General features: G+C 43.9%; 1 protein-coding gene across 5 annotated transcripts in view; it reads left to right on the top strand.

The window, feature by feature from the left end:
* Positions 1–25295, top strand: part of NCOA7 (nuclear receptor coactivator 7) — a 157417-nt gene that overhangs the window by 125921 nt on the left and 6201 nt on the right. For 4 of the 5 annotated variants that reach the window (XM_069599034.1, XM_069599033.1, XM_069599036.1 and 1 more), the window contains 3 exons: positions 14514–14661; positions 22187–22312; positions 23793–23945. In XM_069599034.1, the coding sequence (XP_069455135.1) occupies positions 14514–14661; positions 22187–22312; positions 23793–23945 (427 nt within the window). Of the gene's footprint in view, positions 1–14513; positions 14662–20260; positions 20901–22186; positions 22313–23792; positions 23946–25295 lie in introns of those variants that run through there. The other variant, XM_069599037.1, reaches the window with a different exon arrangement.

Below are 25295 nucleotides of genomic sequence, written 5' to 3'. Positions count from 1 at the left end.
GTAACTTGGTCCCTCCGACCCAATGCTGCTATGTGGGAATGTGAGCGTGGTGTTGCTAAATTTTCTCATCTCTTTCAGAAGAAATTGAATTATGGATGATGTGTGGCAAATCCCCCCAATTTTGCAGTATTAGCCACTGTTTATGGGGAATATAAAGTAGTGAGCAGTGCAAAAAGTACTTCCCTACTGCTGAGTCCAAGTAACAGGCTGCCGACTGAAGGCCTCCAGCATTGATATTAATATAAACCTTCAGTTTTTACTTATTTGTGAGTGATCTGTATTGTAACTATTTTGTTTTGATGAATGATTCTCAAAAGGACTTTCCTATTATTTCTGGTGAACAAAGAAGCTTGTTTAGTTGGTGCTTTGTAAATGAAGTTTTCTTTTATAGATACACAAAGACCCTTTAAGAATGGACATTACATCAGGGCATTACTAACCATGGATTTCATTTGAAGTTGTAGAATGTTGAATCCAGAAGGGACCTTACCAGCAAGTAAAATGACCCCTTTCATATAACGGCTGAGAGGGTAACAGGCAGAAAGGCCAGGGGTCTCCAAATGGAGGAAATAGGCTGCAAGAGTCTCTTAAAATTCTGTGTTGCCATGACAACACCTGGTTCCACCTGAACTCAACTTTTCTCAAACTTTGAGCTAACCAATGCGTTTTTCTTATGGAAATGTTTTTCTTAAACTGTGTTAGTGAAACTATGTATTTGCTTTGGAATTTGCCTTTCTTCAAAATGGTTCCACCTAAGACTAACTTTTTTTTCCTCTTCTCAAACTTTGGGCTGATAATAGCTCAACAGACCAGTATTCATATCAATTGTTTTATGACTGGGGGATGACACACTTCATGCCATCAGATCTCAAAAAGGCATATTGTGGGAGAGGGGCCTAGTAAAACTCTTCAGCCTTGAGGTGTCCCTCTTATCTGATTAATAGCTTTCTGGCAGACATAAAACATCCGGCTAAAGACTAGCAGAGGGGCACTCTCCGTCCACCTTCTGATGTCTGTGTCAGAAGCTTTCTCTGTCTTTTTCATACTTTAATTCAACTGCTACACAAAAGCTCTTGAGTGATCAAGCCTGGTTCCTGGTCCTGAAGAGAAATCTTCTTTGGAGATCAAGAATCTGACACCGTTCACCCTAAGCTATCAGGACCTTAGGTCAGGCCATTGAGGATGGGTTTAAAATTAAGTGATAGTTTTCTAGTAATAGCTTCTGTGGTCGAGAGTGCTTTGCCTTAAAAACAAATGAAAGCATTCTGTTTTGTAATGACCAGTCTACTGTAGAGCTCACACAGCTGTTCTATTAATAAATAGCAAAAAAAAATGTTGTGATTGTATTTAAGTCAGGAAAAGTTAAACATTTCTTTAATGATTTAAATAAAATGCTCGTATAAGAAGAGAGCAAGATATTAAACACAAACAGGAAAAGAGTGCTTTGCCTTATTGGGTTTCTGAGTGGAAAAGTCTGGGAATGGTTTAGGCTGAAGTGCATGCTGCTGCTGCTGAGTCGCTTCAGTCGTGTCCGACTCTGTGTAGCCCCATAGATGGCAGCCCACCAGGCTCCCCCGTCCCTGGGATTCTATAGGCAAGAACACTGGAGTGGGTTGCCATTTCCTTCTCCAATGCATGAAAGTAAAAAGTGGAAGTGAAGTAGCTCAGTCGTGTCTGACTCTTAACGACCCCATGGACTGCAGCCTACACTCCACCCATGGGATTTTCCAGGCAAGAGCACTGGAGTGGGATGCCATTGCCTTCTCCGAGGCTGAAGTGCATAGAATATCTTTAATTTACCATTCATACAGCTGAACAGTGGGACTGCATATGTACTCCTTACTGTCTGGGTCACATTCTTTCTTCTTCCCTTTCTTGTAGTATTATTTCCTATTCTCTGTACCATAATGTACTCTAAAGTATATCTTTAATGTAGTAACCATTAAATTGTTTAATGGTTCCTGCTTAGTTTTTAAATTAAGTGCGTGGTTTGCGGGTTATATCTTGCTGTGTGTTGCCCCAGTTTCTTTTCCTACCAGTCAAGTGACCTGTGATAAGACGAGAATGCCTAACTGCTTCTGGGTCGTTTTGGTCAGGTTTGTTGGTCTATGTGGTAGCACGATTTTAGAGAATCACATATAGGGGACTTTCTGAAAGATCTGTTTCAGAGTAGAATGAACTTATGCATTTAACACTCCATATACTGGAATAAGGAGCTAGGTTTTCTTACCTTCATTTTAAGAGCTCAGAGAGGGATTTCCCTGGTGGTCCAGTGGCTAAAACTCCTCACTCCCAATGCAGGGGGCCCAGGTTCGATCCCTAGTCGTGGAACTAGATCCTGTGTGCTGCCACTAGGACCCAGTACAGCCAAATAAATATATAGATTAATAATAATAAAATAAAAGCACAGAGAGATTAAGGAACTTTCCCAAAGCCTCCAGCTGATAACAAGTGGAACTAACTTGGGAGGTCAGGTCTTTAACTTAGAAATGGTGCTTTTGTCCTTTACCTCACAATTATGTTTAAAAAAAAAAAGCAACAGTAAATAAAATCCCACCATAACTAGTAGTCTTGTTTGATAGCATAAATGATAATCATACCTAAAACCTTTACACCTAAACTGTGAACAGCTGGAATAATGTTTTGTTCCAAGCATCACCTCTGATTTGTCCTCACGTTTTATATCCCTCAACACTACAGCTTGGTCAGTGGTGGGCTTTCATGAAATAGTAAAACCAGAACAGCAAGACTGACATAAAGGAAACAGTGCAACATGTGGGTTGAGACCATGAACTGACCTGAGGTTAATGCCAGGTCCGCCCCTAGCATACTGTGTGGCTGTGGGCAAGTTAGTTAACCTGTGTAAGCATCTGTTTCTTCCAGCACTAACTAGGAGCGCTAATTATAGTGGCTGCCCCCTGAAGTTATCATGAGAAATAACTGCGCTTGTCTGTCCTCTAAATGATAGTCAGTTGCTGCTCTGCGGCTTCCTTTCCTATAGTTGGCAGTACTTTTTGCCTCTAAAGGTAAGCCTGCTGCCTTCTAAGAACCTTTATCATTTCCCTTCTTTGAATTTCTTTCTCAGAGATGACAACTCTATCTGCTAAATGCAGATTTGTAACTTGAATATGGTGTCTTCTTCGGGGTGAATCTCTAAAGGAGCCTTGAGGCTTATGACAAAATCTCCGTTCAGTTCAGTCACTCAGTCGTGTCCGACTCTTTGCGACCCCATGGACCGCAGCATGCCAGGCCTCCCTGTCCATCACCAACTCCTAGAGCCTACTCAAACTCATGTCCATTGAGTTAGTGATGCCATTCAACCATCTCATCCTCTGTCGTCCCCTTTTCCCACCTTTAATCCTTTGCAGCATCAGGATCTTTTCAAATGAGTCAGTTCTTCATATCAGCTGGCTAAAGTATTAGAGTTTCAGCCTCAGCATCAGTCCTTCCAATGAATATTCAGGACTGATTTCCTTTAGGATGGACTGACTGGTCCTAGCTGTCCAAGGGACTCTAAAGAATCTTCTCCAGCACCACAGTTCAAAAGCATCAATTCTATGACACTCAGCTTTCTTCACAGTCCAACTCTCACATCCATACTTGGCTACTGGAAAAACCATAGCCTTGACTAGATGGACCTTTGTTGGCAAAGTAATATCTCTGCTTTTTTGCCTAAGTTGGTCATAACTTTTCTCCCAAGGAGTAAGCATCTTCATTTCATGGCTGCAGTCACCATCTGCATCCAGAATCACTGCAGATGATGAAATATGATTAAGCCCAAAGTTGGAGTTAGACGGGAAACCTGAACAAATCTTGAGTGCCGGGTTTTGGTATCACCAGTGGCTGGATGGGTGGGAACTATTCTTGTGCCTGGAGGAGTGTGAATGGCAAGCTCCTCGCTATGTCCACCACTTCGCCTGGACCCTGGCCTTGATCGCCTCCTGGCTGGATTGCCATTGCCGCCTTCTCCACAAAGTCTTTGTTTCCAGTTAGTTGTATCTCTTCCTGACCTTCCCTCGTTGGCTCCACAGCAGTCTGTCTAAACTGCAGATCTGGCTGGGCCACTTCCCTGCCGGAGCCCTGGATATTGCCTAGTGGTGCTTCTCAAACTTCGGTCATTCCCTTCCTTTCCAAATACCCCCATATCTGCAAACCATCTGTACTACTGTTTCCTTAAGAGTTGTCTTCAAAGGATTTAGATCAACTCTTTTTTTTTTTTTTTTAACTTAGGCTTTTCCTGAGCAGTAATATCTGTGAAATTTAGGAGCTAATAATATGCTAATTGTGTTGACTCCCAATACACTTTAAATAAATACATAACTATGGAAATAGGGTCCTCTGGGCGTCCTCTGAAGTCACTGGAGCTGCCCCTGGTACACTTTGGAGAATGGTAGCCTTGGAATAAGGTCAGAGCATATAATCTTGTGCCCAGGATTTGCTGTGATCCAGTGACCCAGCTCCTCTGGCTTTTTCTTCCCCCCCACCCCTGCCAGTCCATTAACAAAAGATAAAACTCTATCTTTTTTCCCCACCTGTCAGGAATTCTTCTCCTCCCTGATGAGTTCTTGTCCTGCGTGGACATCCCAGTCCTGATGCCCACTGGCTTCTGCCATTGGAATTGTGTTAGGCACTTTTGTTGGCTTCTCTCAACCTGATCGCTTGAGGGCAGGGGCTGGATCACCCTGGGCAGGCACCGTGTCTCAGTAGCTTGTCCCGATTACAGAATCTGCGTCAAGAAGTCACCAGGGATGTGATTGCATTGTCCCTCCTTCCCTCTGCCATGTCCAGTTTGACCTCCTTCCAGCACCACCCTGCCCTTACGATGCCAGGTCATTTTGCACATGACCCTGCAGTGGAATACTGCTTGCCTTCCTCCTGTAACTGACTGTTCCTTCAGAACTCAGCTGGACCTGGACCCCTCGGAGGCCTTCCCTGACCCCAGCATGAAATGATTCTCCACCAGGCTTACCTTTGTTATCACTCTTCTTAAAATAATAATAACAAGAAAGAAAGAGGCTCAACAGATGGAGCGTGGAGGCCAGAGTGGGATGTTGGAGGAGAGAGATACAAGAGCGTGTGGCTGCAGCAAAGAGCCCGTTAGGGAGACTGACACACAACAAAGCTCTCAGGAGCCCTAAGGAGTTTGAAATTATCCGAAAACCTCCAGGGAGAGAGCGGAAGGGTTTTGCACAGCTGGGTCAAGTGCTCAGATGTGTATTTTATCACCTTGCTTCTACTTCTCTGCCTCTTCTTCTTGGCTTTGTTCCAGGACTTCTCCTCCTGCTTTTTCCTTACATACCAGGTTTTTCCAGGGCCCAGTACCTGTCCTGTGAGTTCCCTGCTCACAGATGTTACCACCCTTACTGCTTCATGACCGCATGGTAGCCAGCAGGGTGGTAATTACTGGTAATGCAGTAATTGTGTTGGCTTGGCCCGAGGCCGTAGATGGTGTTCTGAGGTAACTGAGGCTGAAGCTCGGTGACTCATGGAGACCACAGGGTGAGTCAGTGTGCTTCAAAAATAAAATAAAAGCCATGAATGAGATACCGTTGAGTTTCTTCACGGTAGGTCAAGTTTGAGGAAGTCAGCTTCACTAAAGTAGTGAGGGAGGGAACAGGATGCAAAACCCTGCCTCCATCCACACAGTTTCTGAGGCAGGTTTCTTCTGTGCTGTGCTAAGTCACTGTAGCCGTGTCTGACTCCTTGCCACCCTGTGGACCGCAGCCTACCAGGCTCCTCTGTCCATGGGATTCTCCAGGCAAGAATACTGGAGTGGGTTGCCATGCTCTCCTCCAGGGGATCTTTCTGACCCGGGAATCGAACTCTCGTCTCTTATGTCTCCTTCATCGGCAGGCAGGTTCTTTACCACTAGCGCCACCTGGGACAAAGGGCATATACTAGAAGGTTAATAGAGTCAGGAACAAAAAGGAGTTGCGAAAAAAATGTTTAACCCAAATGTTAACAATATAACCTGAAGGGAAGATGAGGTATGGGAAGGAAGCCTTAGGGAGAAACAAAATCTCGAGGCTTATGTTTTTTGTTTGTTTGGGGTTTTTTGACCACAAAGCAATGCATGTGGGATCCGAGTTCCCTGACTAGGGATCGAACTCATACCCTTTGCATTGGGAGCTCGGAGCCTTAACCACTGGACCACCAGGGAGGTCCCAGAGGCTTATATATGTATTTTTAAGAGTGGGGAAGTGCAAGTAAATTTGTGGATTAAGATGAAGGAGGTAAAGTGGTGGAGAAGTGAGATGGGAATAATGTAGGGAGACCACTCAAGGGTGGGACTGTTTGAATTTCTGAGAGGAGGGTTAAAACAGGAGAGCAGTTACTTCTTCTGAAGAGAATGCTTACTAAGGGGGAGCACCCTATTAGAGAGTCCTCTGTTCTGAGAGGCAGGGTGGGTAGAAGAGAGACTGAATGTGGGCTGAGGGCTGAGTCTGGAATAGCTGCTGAGTGGAGGAGCCGTGGAGGAGGGGCACTAGAGGTGAGTAGAGAGCCCCAGGAGGGCGGGTTTCTTCTGGCACACGTTGGGCGCCCTTGACTTGTAGTGGACCTATTAAGCTCCAATAAGCAAATGCAGCAACATCCATCGTCTCACTAGAGGAGTTAGAAAGGTGCTTGTTTCTGTGAATAGGGGTTTGGAAGGGCAGGTGCAACAGGAGGGAGAAAGCTGTGTGCCTTTAGGAGGCCCTGGTGGGGGTGAGGTGCAGAGACTGGCCTGGAAGTGTGTGAATTCCCGAGGGGCTGATACTGGGGAAAGGCGAGGGGTGAGGGTCAAGGTGAGAGCGGAACTGACGGGGTTGTGGTCGTGAGGAGGGCGAGGTGGGGGCAGAGGGACAAGGAGGGGGTTTTCAGAACTTCAGGCCTGTTTCCAGAGGGCAGGATTCGGTTCTGGGAACTAACCACCAGGAAAATCCAGTTAAGCTAGCCAAAAAGAACTGTTCCAGGAATTAGGTTAGAGAAACTTAAATAAACTCAGGGCCTCTCTAATCTAGAAGGAGAAAAAAAAAATGAAGTCACATCCTCTTCTTTTTGGTCTCCAAGGACCAAGGAATGAAGCAATCAAACCAGCTCCAGATGAGCTTTAATTTTCTCTCATAGGACGGGCCTTTCTAACTGTTCACCCCTGCTTTCCCCTCAGAGGCATAGTGTGAAAACCCCTCCTTGTAAGACAATGCGGAGGTTTTACGTGTGGGAGGCTATGGTTGAGGGATGCTGGGGTGCGCCAGGGTCCTGGGCATCTGAGAAAAGAGACATGGGCATTCCCCAGCAGGTTGCCCTGTTGCACAACCTACTTTGGAGGTTTCCTGTATCCCCGGAGGCTTCTCGAGGCTGGGGAGACTGTTGGCTGCAGGCAGAGAGCCTGCCACCTGAGAGAGGCAGGAGGCTGTCCAGGGCTGTTGCACACCCGTCGCAGCCAGTGGAGAGCCGTTCCCAGCGGTGTGGCTGAGCAGAGTAGGCTGCCCTGATGTTCCCCAGGCCTGGAGCTGAGTGCTGTGTGCAGTGCGTGGAAGTGTGGAGAAGGAGGTATGGGGGAGGGTGCCCCCATGTGACCTAAGGGCCACTCAGGGCATCTCACACCTACTTAAGCTTCGTTCATAAAACCCCAAACCAAGGAAGTAGCCAACTCATTCTGTGAGACCCTTAACAGTTGCAAAAGTGCACCATCCCCCTTGGGGCTCAGCATTCATAAAAGAGGAGGCAGTCTGCTTAGACTGGCTGGAGCATTTCCGGTGATGGGGTATTCGGGCACATCATTCAGTCTTCGCAGCCTCAGTTTTCTGATCTTTAAACTGGGCCTAATAACACTTGACTCTTAGAGCTGTTGTGTAATGTGAGGTCCTCAAGGCAGGGAATCCAATCTTTTCTTTTTAGGTAGCTGATATATTTCATCAGCATTGCTTAAAACATAAGGTCGCTTCTGTGTTTAACAGTAAAATTTTTCTGACACTGACCTTCTTTTATGGTATTTTGAGAATGCATGTCTCCGTTCTAGACACTTCCTTTTGTGGTAAGTTCAGCAAGCCCAGGGATTGTCCAGTTTAAAGGGATGACCCTGGCTGCTCTTGACCTGGCTACAAAATAGGCTACTCTGTCAACCAATGATCCCAGAGGCTTGATTCACCTCGCAGGAAATCCAACCATCCCTAGAGAAGAGATTGGAATAAACCTCTCTTACTTGGTCACTGCAGATTCTTGCCCCAGGTTGATGTAGTTCTTCTAGAGAGAAAAGTGCATGGTGGCAAGAATACCTTGTGCCCACACTCACCTTTCCCTCCCCAGCCCTTCACTTGTTATAGCTCCTAGGGGTCTCATAGTAAAGGAGAGGTAAGCCTGGCGTGCTGCAGTTCATGGGGTTTCGCTCAGTGCTGACTGAGTAAACAACGACAAAGGGAACTCACGCATATATGTATGACATGTGTAGCCATTTCTTCCATCGTATGCCCACTGTGGCAAGTGGTTGACCTAAGTTTTTCCATCGGCAACACAACATGCCCAAATTAATCTGCTCCTAAAATAACCATGGCATTCATATGGATCCCAGGTCATCAGTCTAGATCAGACTGTTCCCCCCACCACCTTGAAGAGTTTCTCTTCCAGAAGGAAGGGGTATTTCTTCCAGAAAAGGATATTATCCTTTTCTGAGAGCTTACCTCTATTAGGACCAGCTTAATTCAACAGAGATGCTCTGATAATGTTGAACTTTGAAAAAGAAGGTATTAGACTTGAGATTTCCTCCTTCTTAGGAAATCCTTTGGCCCACATACAGATCTTCCATCCCACCCACCTGCCCAGTGGGTTATAGGAACAAGCTGTGGTCATCAAACAGGAACTGTTCAACTCTACCCTCCTCTAAAATAATACGTCCTACTCACCTTGAATCTGCATAATAAAAAGAATTGCTCAAATGGTTTCCCAAGCAATTTGTTGTCTTGGTCACCAAAAAGGGAAGTGACTGGCAGTTGCTGAGATAGGAACTCACCTTAAAATCTTCACGGACCTGCAGGTGTCACAATTTATATTTTCTTATAAGAAAATTATAATTTATAAAATTATACATTTTCTTGTAAGAGAAATAAAATTTTATTAAATTTTCTTATAATAGAAATAAAATCTTCAGTTTGAATCTCTGCCTCATCCCTCATTCGCTTGCAGTCTTACACAGGGACATATGCCAGCTTGAGACCCTAGCATTTCTTAGGAGGCTTCTTCAGTGTTTATATTTGTACAATGCCTTCTCCTTTGAGAGTAACGTGTTAGAGAAGAAATAAATGAGCACTCCTTCATGGATAGTTGGTTCAAAAAGTGATGAAGAAAATGTGTCTTGTGTCATAACCAGGACGTTACAGGGGAACCAATGCAGAAATCAGTGTAGGGTGCATATGGGGAAGGCTTTGCAATGTGATTCAAAGAACCTCAGGAGATCTGGTCCTGGCTGTGATGCTGATAGTAGACTTCAACGCCTTCATTCTCTTATATCAAGAAGAGTCAGCTGGATTAAATGATACCTTATATCTCCAACCCTAATATTCCAGAAGGTAGCTCCTCCAGGGCTGGGTCACTGGCGCATAGTGGGTGCATAGGGAGTATTGTTTAAGGAAGCAATGCCCTGCAGCCAGGGACCACCAGGAACACCCCTGAAGTTGAATGAGCTTGCTTGATTTATTGTATTGAAGTAGAATGCATGGGACTTAGGGCCATCTTAGGGCCCTTTCTAGTTAGAGAGTGCTAGAAAAGGGTCACAGGATGTATGTTAGGTGATTCGAGGGAGAACTTTAAGTCGAACTGGATTAGACGCAGAAATCCCATGTTGAGGGAGGGAAAACGAGAGAGGCTAATGCCCTAATTGGTGAAGTAGCACAGTCATTTATAGTAGCCAGATTAGAGGGATGTTTGGTCATTTTTGTGGGTGCACACTGTGTTCAGATATAAGACCCCAGCAGACTCATCTCTGTCATGATTCATCGTGGTCATAGAGTATCTTTGCCTGATGTTCATATTCTGTGTGGACTTCCCTGCTGGCTCAGACGGTAAATTGTCTGCCTACAATGCGAGAGACCTGGGTTTGATCCCTGGGTTGGGAAGATTCCCTGGAGAAGGAAATAGCAACCCACTCCAGTACTCTTGCCTTGAAAATCCCATGGACGGAGGAGGAGCTTGGTGCAGGCTTCTGTCCATGGGGTCGCAAAGAGTCGGGCACGACTGAGCGACTTCACTTTCACTTTCATGTTCTGTGGAATTGTTTATGTTCAACAGGAGATTACCAGAGCCGAGCTGGGAGTGCTAGGCCAGCTCCTCTACCAGTGGGACCTGGCCGATAGGAGCAGACCGGCTCCCATGTATCAGGAACTGCTTTCTTCTTTCTCACAGATGAGCTAACCCACATATATTTAGGAAGCCATTTTATCTGAGGTGGGTAAGCATGTAATAAATGTGTCCTTTTATAAAAGTTAGAGTGAAGCATATTTGCTTCTCAACTTTTTTCTAAAATACACTTAAGATGGACTAAATTTTAAGTGTTAGAAAACTCAAAAAGAGTTAGAATTGTATACTTACCAACCTTTCTGGAGTCATATGATTTATTTTACTGTTAAGTTAACTTTTAATAGGAAGTGTCATATTACATGATAAAAATAGTTTAGAGATTCAAAGCAGCAAACATATTGCTGGTGGGAGGGCAAAAAATGGTGCCATAAGTGAATTGCTCCTTCGATAACGCAGTCTCACTTCTGAGAATACATCCTATAGCTCCGTCTGTAAGACTTGCAAAAATGACGTTCCAAGTTACTCATAACACAGTTTATGACAGCACTGTCTTGAAAACAAGCCAGGTGACCAGGCTAGAGAGCATGGTTACGTAAACCAGGGTAAATCCACACAGGAAAGTACTGTGTAGTTATAAAGGAAAGAACGAGGAAGCCATCTCTCTACTGCTGTGCAAAGATATCTAGGCTCTACTGCTAAGCAAAAAAAGCTAGAGAATAGTACTATTTTTCATAGAAACAAAAGAGGAAAAGAATTTATATTCATGTTTATTTCTAGCTATAAAAATAGATATAAATATCAAACCCAGTCAGTCCTAAAGGAAATTAACCCTGAATAGTCATTGGAAGGATTGATGCTGAAGCTCCAATACTTTGGCCACCTGATGTGAAGAACTGACTCATTGGAAAAGATCCTGATGCTGGGAAAGATTGAAGGCAGGAAAAGAAGAGGGTGACAGAGGATGAGATGGTTAGATGGCATCACCAGCTCGATGGACATGAGTTTGAGCAAATTCTAGGAGATAGTGAAGGACAGGAAGGTCTGGTGTGCTGCAGTCCACGGGGTCACAAAGAGCCGGACACGACTTGGCGTCTGAACAACAATGAACAACATACAAACAGCACCGCAGGAACACACAAGGAGATAAGAAAGTGGTCACCTACAGTGGGAGAGGTGGACCCAGAATGTGATGCACAGGGATATGACTAAGGTGGAAAGTTCTCATTATTTGCTTTTTTTAAATGTAATTTTAATTTTAAAATTATAAAAATGTACTATCAAGTCCAAAAAATTAAGGAAAGATATATATATAATGTATTTTTCTTCTACCTCATTCCATTCCCCAGAGATAACCATTCCCCTCAGTTTCTTACATAGCTTTTCAGAGTTGTCCACTGTCTTAGTCAAGGATCTCAAGAGAAACAGAACTGAGAAGATGTGTGTGTGTGTGTAGGTATATATATGTCTGTATGCAGACACACACATATACAGAGAAAGATTCCCTTTAAAGAATTGGCTTACATGGCTATGGGGGCTGCCAAGTTCAAAATGTGCAAGGTAGGCTAGCAGGCTAGAGGAATAGGGAGGGGTTGATATTGTAGTCACAAACCTGAAGGACATCTAGAGACAATTCCTTCTCACTCTGGGGACTTTAGTCTTTTCCTCTTAAGGCCTTTGACTGATTGGATGAGGCCTACCCACGTTATGGAGAATAATCTGCTTTATTGAAAGGGTGCTTACTTGTTAATCACATCTTTAAAAAGAAATACCTTCACAGCAACATCTAGACTCATGTTTGACCAAAGACTGGCCATGGCCTAGCCAAGTTGACATATAAAATTAACTATCACAGCCATGCACAGTTATAACATAGATCTATATTTCTTTTTTTTTTTTTTTAGAAAAAAATAGAAATGGTTAGCATATCATAGCACACTGATACACACCTTGTGTTGGGTGCCAACTTCCCTTGTTTTGAAGGAGTAGAAGTCTCAAAGGAACTATACCTTTAAAATATATGAAAATAAGAATTTTATATTATGAAAGAAAAGACATAATTATTATAAAAGGGAAAAAACAGCTTAGAAAAACATTTGGTAGTGGCTAATGTTTACATTCTATAAAGGCTCCCATATATTGAAAAGAAAAACAATGACTCCACAATCACAGAGCCAATTCATAGAAGGCAGCCAGGAAGCAAACATTTGAAAAATGTTCAACCTACTACCGCTCAAAGAAATACAGAATCAGTGGGGTAAAACTTAAAATATATATGAAATTCATTTAGAAAAAAAAAAAAGATAAGATTGTTACCTTAGATGCAAACTGTAATGCTCTTGTCAGAGTAAATTAGTCAGGCTTTCAAGAGCAGTTTGTTAAGATGGATCACGAGCTGTAAAACCATGCCCTTTGGCCTAATAATCCCTCTTCTGGGAACTAATCTTGAGGAGATAATTCAAAAGATGACAAAAGGCATGGATCATGAGGATATTCATTGCAATGTTATTTGTACAACCAAAGAAAAAGAATTGGAAACAAGCTAAACATCCCAAGGACATAGGGATTTGGGTAATTATGGTTTATTACTTCTGTGAAATGCAGCCATTACAAGTCAGTACAAAGATTAGCAACAATGGCAAATATGCACTATTTAATGTTACATATAACAATTATGTCTTAGCCCCGGTAACGATGGAAAGAAGACCTTGTACCTATGATCAAGAACAGGTTAGGACCATAGAAACCTAAAGGCAGTTGGATCCACTGGAATGTTAGAATTATGGTGACATTTCTGTTGTGTGTTTTAATCCTGTTTATATTTCTCAGTTTGTTGTCGTTGTTTAGTTGCTCAGTTGTGTCTGACTCTTTTGTGTGGGACTGAGGTCACTAGGCTCCTCTATCCGTGAGAATCTCCAGGCAAGAATATTGGAATGGGTTGCAGTTTTCTTCTCCAGGGGATCTTCCTGACCCAGGGATCAAACCTGAGTCTCTCTCAGTGGCCAGGGCATTCTTACCACTGAGCCATCAGGGAACCCTTCAGTTTGTTGCTATAACAGAATATGACAGACTGGGTGGCTTTTAAAGAAGAGGTCTATTTGCGACAGTTCCAGAGTCTCGGAAGTCCACGATCAAAGTGCTGGCAGATTGAATGTCTGGTGAGGGCTTGCTCTGGTTCCATAGATGGCTGTCTTTGCACTGCGTTCTCACGTGGCACAGGGGGCTGGCCAGCACTGTGGGGTGTTTTAATCCCAGTCATGAGGGCTCTGCCTCATAACCTAAGCACCTCTGAAAGGTCCTACATCCAAATACCATCACTTTGGGGATTAGATATCAACATACGAATTTTAGGGGGACACAAATATTCAGTCTACAGCAAGAGTGTTACAATATTTTTACAGTTAGAACTTTTATAAACTTAGGAATGAGTTAGCACTGTGCCAAACAGGAGACTCAAATTGAAATTATCATTTTGTAATTATTAAAGACTTTAAGAATCATTTGATCCTATCTGTTTTTTACACCTCCACTGTGATGGTTGCAGGTCAGAGAACTTTTGACTCTTTCACATGGGTGAAGGGTGGGAGGTATTTTAGGTGCTAAGACTGAGAGCTCCCAGTCTTTTCTTGGGAACTAGCCACCTGTCTGTTGGTTAAGTCTGGAGAGATGCTTCAGATGTTAAATATGTATAAGAGAACAGAGATATTGAAGGCAAGACTGCATTCCTAGTATTGGTTAAATTAAGTCTGTTTCTAATGTTAAAATGATAGCTAGTATTATCCCTGCCATTTTCTAGTTATTAAAGATATTTTATTAAAATTAAGGTATAATAATGTTTCAGTCTACATAAAGACCCACTGGAATATTGCTTTGTTCCCATCTAAAGTTTCAGGTTAATTTTTCCCCTGTGAATACAGATATTCAATAAATGAGGATCCAATGAAGAAAAACAATTTTGGTGTAAATATTTCATTGTGTTTTCTACCTTTAAGTTCCATCTCTTGATCTTTTCCTCAGATTGAAGGACATTTGCTCAGTGTCTGTGGACTTTTGCTTGCATTTATTGACTTATTTTCCAAATTTGGAATGCACAAGTAGAGACTGTCTTCAACATGGGAGATTTCCCAAGTAGCAACATGGACTTGCTAAGCAGGAAAAGGAGAGTCGTACGTGCCCAAGTTCCTACTCGTGCCTGCCAGGAAAGTAGATTTGGTGTTAACCCCTATGGCAAACGTGTTTTTCAGGGTGGATCACTTGTACACGTTCTTTGTCCAATGGTCTCCTGACGTCTATGGGAAAGACGCCAAAGAGCAAGGCTTTGTGGTGGTGGAGAAAGAAGAGCTGACTATGATCGACAACTTCTTCAGTGAGCCAACCACCAAGAGCTGGGAGGTGAGGCTCAAGAGGGTTAGACTGTCGTCCTTAAAGTACAAGGCACAAACAAAATATTCTCGTGTCCAAAATCCAAGCACTTTTTGGCTGGCAAGAAGTTAAGATTTCTTGTGCGCCTTGGAAATCCTATGAGGGAAAGCCTTCTTCCTCTGTTTGAAACTAGTTTTGTGTATTAGGAAGACACTATCACCACATCTACCAGCCAGTTATTTCACTTCTCTTTTTTGAAACTGCTGCAGGGTCCCCATTATGTACATGATGAAAGTCAAGCTTCTTAATTTGGCCTGAAAAACCATTCTTTTTTTTTTTTTTTTGAGCACTTAGCAAGCCCTTCTCATGTTAGGAGCACAATGGATGGGCTAAGTAGAATTTACGATCAAGGAGTATGGATACATCATTACAATAGTGAAGTGAAGTGAAAGTTGCTTAGTCGTGTCCGACTCTTTGCGACCCCATGGACTGTGTAGTCCATGGAATTCTCCAGGCCAGAATACTGGAGGGGGTAGCCTTTCCCTTCTCCAGGGGATCTTCCCGACCCAGGGATTGAACCCAGGTCTCCCACATTGCAGGCGGATTCTTTACCAGCTGAGCCACAAGGGAAGCCTAAGAATACTGGGTTCGGTAGCCTATCCCTTCTCCAGCAGATCTTCCCGACCCAGGAATCAAACCAGGGTCTCCCGCATTGCAGGGGGATTCTTTACCAACTGAGCTATGAGGGAAGCCCTGATAGCTCAGTTGGTAAAGAATCATTACAATATAGTGAGGTAATTGCCGTTATAGGCGAGGTGCCACAGGCTATGGAAGCGTGTACCCAGACACCGGAATGGAGCTAGGGGATCCAAGGAAGTGACCCAGGAGGAGTAATCTGAGCTGAGATCAGAAGTGGGGGGACAGGCAGCTGGGGTGGAAGTGGGACACAGAACATGTTCTGGCCAGAGAGAAAAGTCTGCTGTGCAGAGGAATGACCCAAGGGAGAAGCAAAGAGTGTGCGGCTTTTGATGGACTAATAAAGAGTTCAGTGTGGCTGGTTCATAGAGTGCAAAGCTGAGGGAGTGGCAAGAAATGAAGCTGGAGATAATGAAATGGCAGGTCACAGAGGACCTATGAACTGCTTGAAGAGTTTGGCTATTTTCCTAAGGGCAGTAGAAAGGCACTGAGCTGTTTTGAGCGTGGAGAACTAAACAGAGACACGCATTTTGGAGAGCCTGCTCTTGCCGGCAGGTGTGCGGTTGATTGGAATTGGACAACACTTGAAGACACTCTAGGAAGCTCTTGCAGTAGTCACTGTTGAGAGCGCGCAGTGCCTGAAAGAATGACAGTGATGACTGAGGAAACAGCGCTTTTGAAAGATAGGAGGAGAAAGAGGATTTTGTGAGTAGTTAATTACATGTGGAAAGTAAGAAAGATGTCAAGATTGATCTCTTTAGATTTTTAGGTTTTTAGAATGGAAACTGGAAGGATCGAGGTACCAGCCCTTCATTGTGATAAGGAGCATAGCAAGAAGATTAGGTTTAGTAAAAAAAATGCTCTGTGTTCTGATCCCAGGGATTAGTCAACAGGAAAGAACTAAGGTTTGTCTTTTAGATCTAAAACCAAGGAGGTAGTAGTCAGTGACTTCAGCAAAAAAGCAGATTCATTAAAGTGGCAGCTTCAAAATGTATCTTCTAACATTCAGTGAATGTATCCAGGGTGAGTGAATGGAGCTAGTGGATGTGGGCCAACCACTCAAATTTGCTTTTGGAGAATAAAAATGAGATGGAAAGCTGGGAGCGAATGTGAGGGGGGGAGGTTTTCCTTCTCGTGAGAGAGGCTTTAACCTTTCAGAAGAGATCAGCAGGAATGGTAGAGTAGAGGGTTCAGAAGATAAAATAAGAGAGGGCATAAGCCAGGGACTGGATCCCTGAGAATTGGCAGGGAATGTAGGGGTGGGGATAGGATTGGTCTTAGGTGTTCAGGCAGCAGAAAGGAATAGGGCGTGTGAGAACAGAATGCAGATTCAGTGGCAGTATTATGTAAGTCGTGGTATTGCTCATTTGATGATTTCTTGGTAACAGCAGAAGGGGGCATCTCCTAGAAGTGAAGAAGGGAGGACTTGGAGGAATACAGAGAAGGTCTGAGTAGGAGCTATAGAAACCAGGAGTAATGCCAGCTGACGAACTGCAGGAGGATGGCTGCCTGCTACTGAAGGCCCCGGTGGGGTCTGGCATCAGCCTGCGGTGGGGGGTGGCGGGCGATGAGGTTTCTCCAGCAACACTCCCAACCTGGATGCAGGTTCATCAAGCGACTGTCAGATCTTCCAAGACTGGTGCTCTGTGAGACAGGGGCGGTGCAGGGTGGAGAGGCTGGCCCCTTGGCTCTGACTCCTCTGACACGCCGGGTCCTTCCGTGTGTGTGTTTGCCTCACCATCCCTTTCTCATTTACTCACTCCCAGCCCCGCGGTGCATGCACACACACAGCAAGCTCCTGTCACCCTTCACCGCCCCAGCTCGGCGGTCACCGCTGCGAGGCTTTCAGTCGAGTACTCCTCCTCTGCTCCCTCAGCCCACGGTTCCCAGCACTGCGGTCTGTGGCCCCGCACTTGGCTTGTTTGCATGTTTGCCTTCGCATTGCTCCTTCTTGTTTGAAACCATTGATTAAAAATAGGGTTTCCCAGGTGGCACTAGTGGTAAAGAACCCGCCTGCCAGTGCAGGAGATGCGAGAAACTCAAGTTCGATTCCTTGGCAGGGAAGATGCCCTGGAGGAGGGCACGGCAACCCACTCTAGTATTCTTGCCTTGAGAATCCCAGGGATAGAGGAGTCTGACGGGCTATAGTTCATGCGGTCACAAAGCGTCAGACACGACTGAAGCAATTTTAGCACAGCACAAGCCTGTTAGACTCTCCTTCTCTTTGGCTTTTCTTATCATCTCTGTTTTGTTTTGTTTTATTTCTATCCCTGGCCAGTCTTTCTGAGTACATTTTTAAAAATATATTTATTTATATTTAGCTGCATCAGGTCTTAGCTGTGGCACGCGAGCTCAGTAGTTGTGGCTCGTGGGCTTAGTTGCCCTGGGATAAGCGGGATCCTAGCTCCCCAACCAGGGATCAAACCCACGTCCCCTGCATTGGAAGGCAGATTCTTAACCACAAGGCCACCAGGGAAGTCCCCCAAATATACTTTGCTTGTTCGTTTTCTCATGGTGTTCCCCAAGGGTTTATCTCTGACTCTTTTTCTCTTCTCATCTATTACATCTTCCTTGGATGAGCTCATCAGCTTTTGAGATTTATGCTGCGGATCCCACATGTCTGCTTCACACGCTTCTTTCTTTCCAAGCTGCCAAGCACATAGAGGCCCCACAGGGACCCCTGGGTCTCCACGAGGCAGAGATGGCGTGACACTGGCATTCTGGCTAAGGCATCAGGGAACATCAATTCCTGTCCTCCTCACCTAACCATGAGGCCCAAGAGGCCCCCATGAGATATGTGCCGAGAAGAAGCAGAGCTAGGAAAGGTATATTTTCTTGTAGAGGCTATGTGTGGTCTCTTGCCCCAGTATGGAGGCCTGGAGAGAGGGTTTCAATTGTTTTGGGAATTCAATCCTTTCCTGACTAGGTCTGGATATCTTGAACTGAAGCAGCCCTCGTTTAGGCCTATTCTGCCTCTTTCCACTAATCCCAACCTTGAATCTCAGCTCCTGACAAGTCCAGTGGGAGCAGTGGCCGTGCCCTCCAGCACACAGAGGAAAAGGCGCTGAGGAGGCATGCGGAGAGAGAGAAGTCTGCTTCCCGGGCTAGAGTCGAGTGGGCTTGAGTGAGCCTCTCAGGCTGAGCCACTGAGCAGGATAAAAGAGAGCGCTCATCCCTCTAGAAGGTGTGTCTCTAGACCTGTGGTGGAAGAGGAAGAAAAGGAGGGATGGAGAAGGAGGAAGAAATGGGGTGGCCTCTTCCAAGACCCTAGTGCTCTTGTTAACACTTGGGGCACATGGAAAGAAGAGATACCTGGAGACAGAGGTGACTGGACTGTTCTCCCGGTTTCTTGCCACATGGACAAGAAAGTCCAAAAGTACAATGAAGTGAAGAATTGAGCTGTCCTGGCTCCTTCCCATGCAGGAGCAGACTCGGCTTACTAGCATTACCTTAAAGCCGGGCCCCTGGCGTCCCATTCCTTCTCCTCTGTGGGTGGGAAGAGGAAGCTTCACTCCCCTAACGGGTGTCTGATCCTCAGCATGTCCAAAGTCCTGTCATCTTTCCCCCAAACATGCTTGTCCTCATGCCTTCTCATCTTAATTAGTGGTGCCCCAAGTCAGAAGCCTAAATATCATCCCAGATTCTTCTCTTTCATCCTCAGTCATCTCCAGTTAGAGTCTGTTGATTCTGATCTCATGTGGGGTGGGGCCCACCGCCCTAGTAAGCTGTCTGCACCCTTTCAAGGGCACCTCCAGCCAACCCAACCATTAGTCCACCCTCCATACCAAGCTCTTCAAATAAGCATTATTCCCTAGTTTTATAAAATACCTGCTTATTATATTAAATTTGAAAGCTATAGAAAAGTACAATGCTGCACATTTTAAAAATAATATCTAACCACACAACACTTTTGTACATTTTTTAAACTCTTTCTATCATAGAGTGTTTTCTAGGGGGTAAGGGTAGGGAGAGTGAGTCTTTTTATTTTTGCAAAATGAGATCATTTTTATGTATAGTTTGGTATCTGGCTTTTCTTACCTGACATCTTGTGAGAATTGTATCATATTTAAAGATTTTGAAGCCTTGTTTTAATGGTTACATATTTTAAACCTCAATCAAAATTTAACAATTCCGCCACTTGTAGAAATCGTATTCATTCAAGTTTTTCACAAGGATGAGATGATGTGTAACTCTGACTCTTTTCCTAATTTCCTGAAAGTGAAATTACTTAGCATAAGGGCATTACTTTTTTAAGTCTCCTAATTTTGTATATAATGACAGTTTGCCAGAAATGTGAGGCATACCCTTCTCACTGTGCTTCTGCTAACAGAAAGCTTTATTAACTGTTCTTCCTTTCTCAAAACTTCTGCTAATTTGAAAAGCGAACAAATGATATATTGTAATTGCTTGTGTCACGCCTTGCAAAGCAGCTTGCACTGGGGTCATAGAGAAAGCACTCAGCAAATGTTAGCTGTCACGAAGCGCCAGGCACTGAAGGGTATGCCAGCTCACTGGCGCAGAGTCCAAGCGCTTCTGCCCTAGATTGTGTCCAGACTCTTGCACTGAGAATAAGTTCTGGCCAACCTGAGACTGGTCACCAAATATCCTCCACAGCCTCATGACCCCTGGGATGATCTGTGTAGCGGCACTCAATCCCCCAGCGGTACCAAAAGGCCATTTTTGACCTGGAAAACTCACAGAAAGATCCTTGAAAATTGATCCAATAGTGATCTGCATTTCTCTCCAACCCCTAGAAATCTGCTCTGGGCAGTAGAGGAAGACTCATCATGCTTATTTGTCATTAAGATTAATATTTTGAAAGGTTAAAAGGTAAATATTACTTGGCCGACTCTTTTGAAAAACTGAATCTAAAGTAACGTTTTTCTCAGCTTCATATAAACCAGATGTTCTTCCTTCCTCTGACGTCTCTCATACTCAACAGACAGGGTCTTGAAGTGAAACGCTGTTGTTCTAAATGTAATGAACCTACCTCCGGTAAAGCCTCCTTTTCATCTTTCCTTTGAGATTCAAACTGATGTCAGCGAGCACACTCAAAGTTTTAAAATGGAGATTTCCCTTCAGAGAAGATGCAGGAAAAAAAAATCTGAGAAGGCAGGGCTAGAAAAAGCTAGCTCAGGCAGCCGGAGGACAGTTGGGAAGAAAAGTACAAGATGAAGAAGGGGGAAAAAAAAACGCGCAACAATGAGGTTTTGTTGTGCTGTTAGGAAACCACCAGCGTTTCAAAGGTGAAAGTGTCATTTTACAGCCTCACAGCTATGCCTAACAGGAAGTGTGTGTTTGCTCGAAATCCTAATTTGGGTGTGTTCCTGGAGAAATATTGAACGCTCTCCTAAGGGAAACAGAAACTCAATCATGCAGGAAACTAGATACTACATAAGCAGTTGTAGCTCCTCGTGGCTCTAACAGTGCTGTGGAGGCAGACAGGCAAAAAACCTGTTCCCTTCAGAGAGCAAGCAGGCAGTTCCCACCCCTTCACAATGCGAGTCCGAAGACTGCCTCCAGACATTCAGATTTTCTATTGTGCCAGACCGGACCAAGAGCCTTTTGTGAAGGTATGTTGGAGTCCTGATAGCTTATCAGGTGCCCGTGGACCCTCTGCGCTCTGCCACTCAGATGTTTTGAAACGCTTTCTATTTAGAAAGGATCAGGCTGCTCTCTCCGCCAGAGCAGGTCTTTTATTCACTTTGGAGAGAGACACCGGTGTGGTTTGCCCCTTCCCTTTGGAGTCAAAATTCCACACTTTATTTTTTCATTCTGCAGCCCCATTTTGTACTTGTGTTAAATGCAGAGGTCCCCCCCCCCCAAACATGTGCTTTACTTAACACATTTAAAATGCTGAATTTGTGATTCTTTGACAGTGTGTTCTTTAAGTAAATACCCCTTAGAAAACGGTAAAAATTTAAGGGCCAATTTCCTTACCTGTAAATCAGGCTCAGGTGACAGCATTCTGGAAACTAAGTAGTCACTATCGGGCAACTTTTCACTAAGGTAACGTAAGTGCTTTTTCTCTATAATGCAAAAATCATTCCATTGTACTCAGGTATTTTAGTATATTAGTTACTTTCTCTCTATACCCTTCAATTTCAAAATAATTTGGTGACTTATCCAGATTTTCAGAGAAGCAGAAGGCGAAAAGATTCGAACCTGGTACTTGACAAGTGTATTTACGATGAAATCAATGGTGTGTACCAACATCGTGCTTCTGTTTTCAGCTTTGAAGGAAATACTACTTTGATGGCTTCTGAACTGTCCATAAAGAATCATAACAGAATTACAATCTAGACTAAAGCTTGATGCCTCTTTGTTTTGTTATTTTCCATAGATGTTATCATTCGGTGTTGCTGTGATTGCTTGTTGGTTGCTATGTGCCTGGCCTTGAGAGGAAACGTTAGGAGTCTTGATTAAAAAGCTATTCTTAATCTTCCCAATTTCCCTATTTATAGAAGACTTACTCATAGTATGATCTCTAATTACTCCCTTAATAATTCAAATTTAGATGCAGGCTAATGGAGAATCATTCAGGGCATTTCAAAGGTATGAATCACTTGTGAAATTATACATAACTCTTACCTGATGGCCGAGAGTAACAAGACTGGAAAACTTGTGACTTAATTTGTACATATTAAGTGTTGCAGCCACTCTGTGTTAAATTCTGCATTTTCTCTGAAATCGAGATTATAATTAGCCGTTCCCCCCAAGAGTCTTGGCTCAGTTTATGTCCCGCTGCTAAACCTACTGGTTACAGGCAGTCGTGTACCTGAGGTCCTTTTTGTTAATAGCAGGTGAAGGAAAAGCCAGAATATCATTTTTCTTGGTTTACCTGGCTTCTCTGTTTCAGATCATCACGGTCGAGGAGGCAAAACGCAGGAAGAGCACGTGCAGCTACTACGAAGATGAGGACGAGGCCGCCCTGCCGACCCTGCAGCCCCACAGCGCGCTTCTGGAGAACATGCACATCGAGCAGGTGTGTGCTCCCTGGGGATGAGGGTGGGGGCCTTCCAAACCTCGAGACCATTTGCTCTTCTCACTTGGGGTGGAGAGTGAGTCCAGATTCAAAGGAAAACCCCAGCAGCCTGACCAAGGCCCCCTGTTTCAGAAAGACAGTGTCCCTGCCACCCTCTTGGGAGAAGGAGGACTTGGCCAACATCCATTTCCTGAGACCTGAGCAAAAAACCATTTCTTGTCTTCAGAATAACGTGTAAAGTGTCCTATTATAGTCCTAACATATTTTAAAAGGGTTCCGATGGTTTTAATTGATCAGGCTCAGTAAACGTCACATAGCAAGTACACTTAACTTGCTTTATGAAAACCATCTATTACTACTAGGAAAAACTTTCCTTTCTCTTAGTTTTGTTTTGTTTTGTTTAGTTTCTATTTCCTGAGCATCTCTTAATTATGTTTTCATGAAATACTATGTGCTTGAGTTTGAACTTTAGGAAGGGAACCTCTTGTACTTCCCCCATCAATCAGCTTAGAAACTGAAATTCAGAGACCTTAAAGAATCACCAAGTTCAAGCCCCTCAATTTATAAAAGCATCTGTGATGGCCCGTAAAGCTAAGTGACTTGACCAAGCAGTTACGGAGTTCATGCTGATTCTAGAACTACGCCAAGCATTTTGAGGACCTCAACATCTTTCATAGCCTCCGTTGTTTGTATTTTTTAAAAGATATGCATTATTGATATTTATGACAGCTACTGTGCTAAGTCACTTCAGTTGTGTGCGATCCTATGGACTGTAACCCTCCAGGCTTCTCTGTCCATGGGATTCTCTAGGCAAGAATACTGGAGTGGGTTGCCATGCCCTCCTCCAGGGGATCTTCCTGACCCAGGGATCAAACCTGCATCCCTTACGTCTTCTGCATTGCCAAGTGGGTTCTTTACCACTAGCACCACCTGGGAAGCCCTATGACAGCCAAAATCAAGTTAAATATTAAAGTTAGGGACAAATACAAGTGCAAGGAGGACAAACTCCGTCTGATTACTGGCATAAAATACCCATGCTTTCTTGTGCTCAGTTTGGTGAGACTCTTCAGTTGTCAGCAACAGCTCTGAGCCTTGGCATGTTTAGAAAGATCAGCTGGTAAAATACTCAGTGAAAGAAAGGCTGAAGTGTACAGAAGACAGCGTGACTCTAACTCATACCTCTTAATCAAGCTCGGTGCTCTATCTGCAAATGTATAGTGGCACAGTAACCCTTCAGCACCATCCCTGAGAGGGAGGACATGCTCTGGGGAGCATTCCTGCCAAGGTAAACAATGTCAAGCAATGATGGTTTTGCCTTCCCAGTTTATAGTGGCAAGTACTTGCTAGAGTAAAGGGGAACAATGTGGAAAGTCATGTGATTTTTGAGTTTGAGCCACAGGCATCTGTTTGGTGCTACAAGTTCATGCGTGATGATTTTCAGGCAGCCTGTATATTTACATCTCCATCCTTGGATTCACAGCTGGCCCGACGCCTTCCAGCAAGGGTGCAGGGCTATCCATGGAGACTCGCGTACAGCACGCTAGAGCATGGGACCAGCTTGAAAACTCTCTACCGGAAGTCAGCAGCACTAGACAGTCCTGTCCTATTGGTCATCAAAGATATGGATAATCAGGTGAGGCTTGTTCCTCTTATAGAGAAACATTTTTTCAATGAAGTTTCTCAAACCTGCATGACAGGAGAGAGACAGATACAATGAACTCCCATCAGCAGACTGCACAGTTAGCAGGATTTTGCCACAGACACTTGGTTCTTTTCTTTCCTGAAGAATTGAAGTAAATCCCCAATTATTATGTTGTTTTACCCCTAGTTACTTCAGAATGCATCTCTAAAAACGAAAATGGAGCATGTCTCCAAGTACAGTCACATCATTTTCCCCTGTTCTCATCATAGAGTAGGAAGCTACAGGGATATCCTGCAAGCTGAAACTGGAGAAGTTGGAAGAATTCAAGTCGAGATTTGGAGATAGTTTCAGAAAGAAGTTTCAGTGCCATCCCAGAATTCTTTTCAGGTGGCTGAGGTAGTGCCCACCAACCTTGTCCACATAGCTCCTGAGATGGAGAGCCAGTTAGGCACGGGATGTGTTGTACCTTATGGGCCCAGTTGTTACAAAACAGGAGAAAATGCTCTGGGCCATTGCTCATTACACTTTCATCTCTCTCATTTTCATCTCTGTTTCATCCCTCTTGGTCTTGGAGGCCCTGATGAAATCTATTAATAGATATTACTCCCATCTACCCTACACTAATAATTCTCGGCTCAGTCAGCTGGGAGTTTGGGTGGAATCTGTCCGGGTTTCCTTTCTACACCATCCAGGCCAACTTCTGCATTACAAAAGGAAGAAATCTTTCAAGTCTGCTTTTTCATCTTTCAGGAGCATTTCAATTTGGCCTGTATTATAGCAAGAAGAAATTTCTTTGCTCTTCTAAGATGTAGATATCATTATTCTCTATTTCTGGCATTTGGAAGCAGGGTTTACTTGACAACCATTTATTTATGCATCCATTCAGAAAATGCATGAGTGTCTGTTAGGTGTGGGGCACTATTAAACATTGAGGAGCTTGCTGAGAAGCCATATAATTAGGATCAGTTTAGGGGAAATAGATATTTGCTGTCATAATTTGTCTTGGGAAAAATGAGTGGTTGCGGTACTAAAGGCACCGTCTGTCTCGACTGTGATCTTTCCTGTGAGTAGGTTACAGTATAATTATAGATTAAGAGTTGTGGGGAATGGTTCAGCTATTATCACTGTTACTACTGTTATTTACAGATTGAGAACACTTTATTTAATCATAGTCCAAGCTGAATAGTAGAGAGAGGCAAGGTAAAAAAAATTTAATAATAACAACAAAGATTTTAAATGGAATTTACTTGGAGATTTAGTGAAATGTTTGCAAAGTTAGGTGCTACGTTTTAGATGAGATAGAGCTAGATGGTGTTAGACTATACACAAACCTGCACTGTA

This window comes from Ovis canadensis, chromosome 8 (assembly GCF_042477335.2).
Source record: "Ovis canadensis isolate MfBH-ARS-UI-01 breed Bighorn chromosome 8, ARS-UI_OviCan_v2, whole genome shotgun sequence".
In the NCBI taxonomy this organism is placed as follows: Eukaryota; Metazoa; Chordata; class Mammalia; order Artiodactyla; family Bovidae; genus Ovis; species Ovis canadensis.
This window is presented reverse-complemented; position numbering and strand designations above follow the sequence as displayed.